The sequence below is a fragment of the Camelina sativa genome, unplaced genomic scaffold (assembly GCF_000633955.1).
Source record: "Camelina sativa cultivar DH55 unplaced genomic scaffold, Cs unpScaffold07289, whole genome shotgun sequence".
Classification (NCBI taxonomy): domain Eukaryota; kingdom Viridiplantae; phylum Streptophyta; class Magnoliopsida; order Brassicales; family Brassicaceae; genus Camelina; species Camelina sativa.
The window spans coordinates 1-468 of record NW_010928361.1 but is presented as its reverse complement, the minus strand read 5'-3'; the positions used below and the strand labels follow the sequence as shown (position 1 = coordinate 468).

Genomic DNA, 468 nt, shown 5'->3' with positions numbered 1-468 from the left:
CAATGTGTTTCTTGAACAGCTCTAGCTTTTCCGAGTCCAGCTTAGGGCTTAGTTGCTTAATGTATCTTTTCATGAACATCACAAATTGTTTCTTATCAAACGATGGTTGCTCCTGCCAGAATAATTTACCCAAGTGTTAATCTCATAAGGTATTCTTACATGAAAATAATTGAAGATTAAAAAGGTCCTTTGAATATTATTACCTGAAGCCTAAAAGTATCGAGGATATCAACAACCTTGACAGCTTGATCATCGACTCCTTCGTCTTCACCGCCTTCCTCAGCCGATGGATTCGCACCAATGTCAAAATCCATAGCTCCTTTCACAACCCACTGATGAACAACAAAAACACATAACAATACATCAACTTTAATTTCAACCAGCGCGCTGATCGTTAATAAAGAAAGTCAAAGCTTTAGATAAAAATAGTACCTTTCCTTCAACTTCCCATAACATGCCGTTTTCGAG

At 37.6% G+C, this 468-nt stretch overlaps 1 protein-coding gene across 1 annotated transcript; it reads right to left on the bottom strand.

The window, feature by feature from the left end:
* Positions 1-4: 4 nt before the first annotated feature.
* Positions 5-465, bottom strand: LOC104774960 (translationally-controlled tumor protein homolog; the record flags this gene model as incomplete). Its single annotated transcript, XM_010499315.1, has 3 exons — positions 5-112; positions 204-332; positions 433-465. Coding segments are annotated over 3 exons (270 nt in total), but the record flags the coding sequence as incomplete, so codon positions are not given.
* Positions 466-468: the final 3 nt, after the last annotated feature.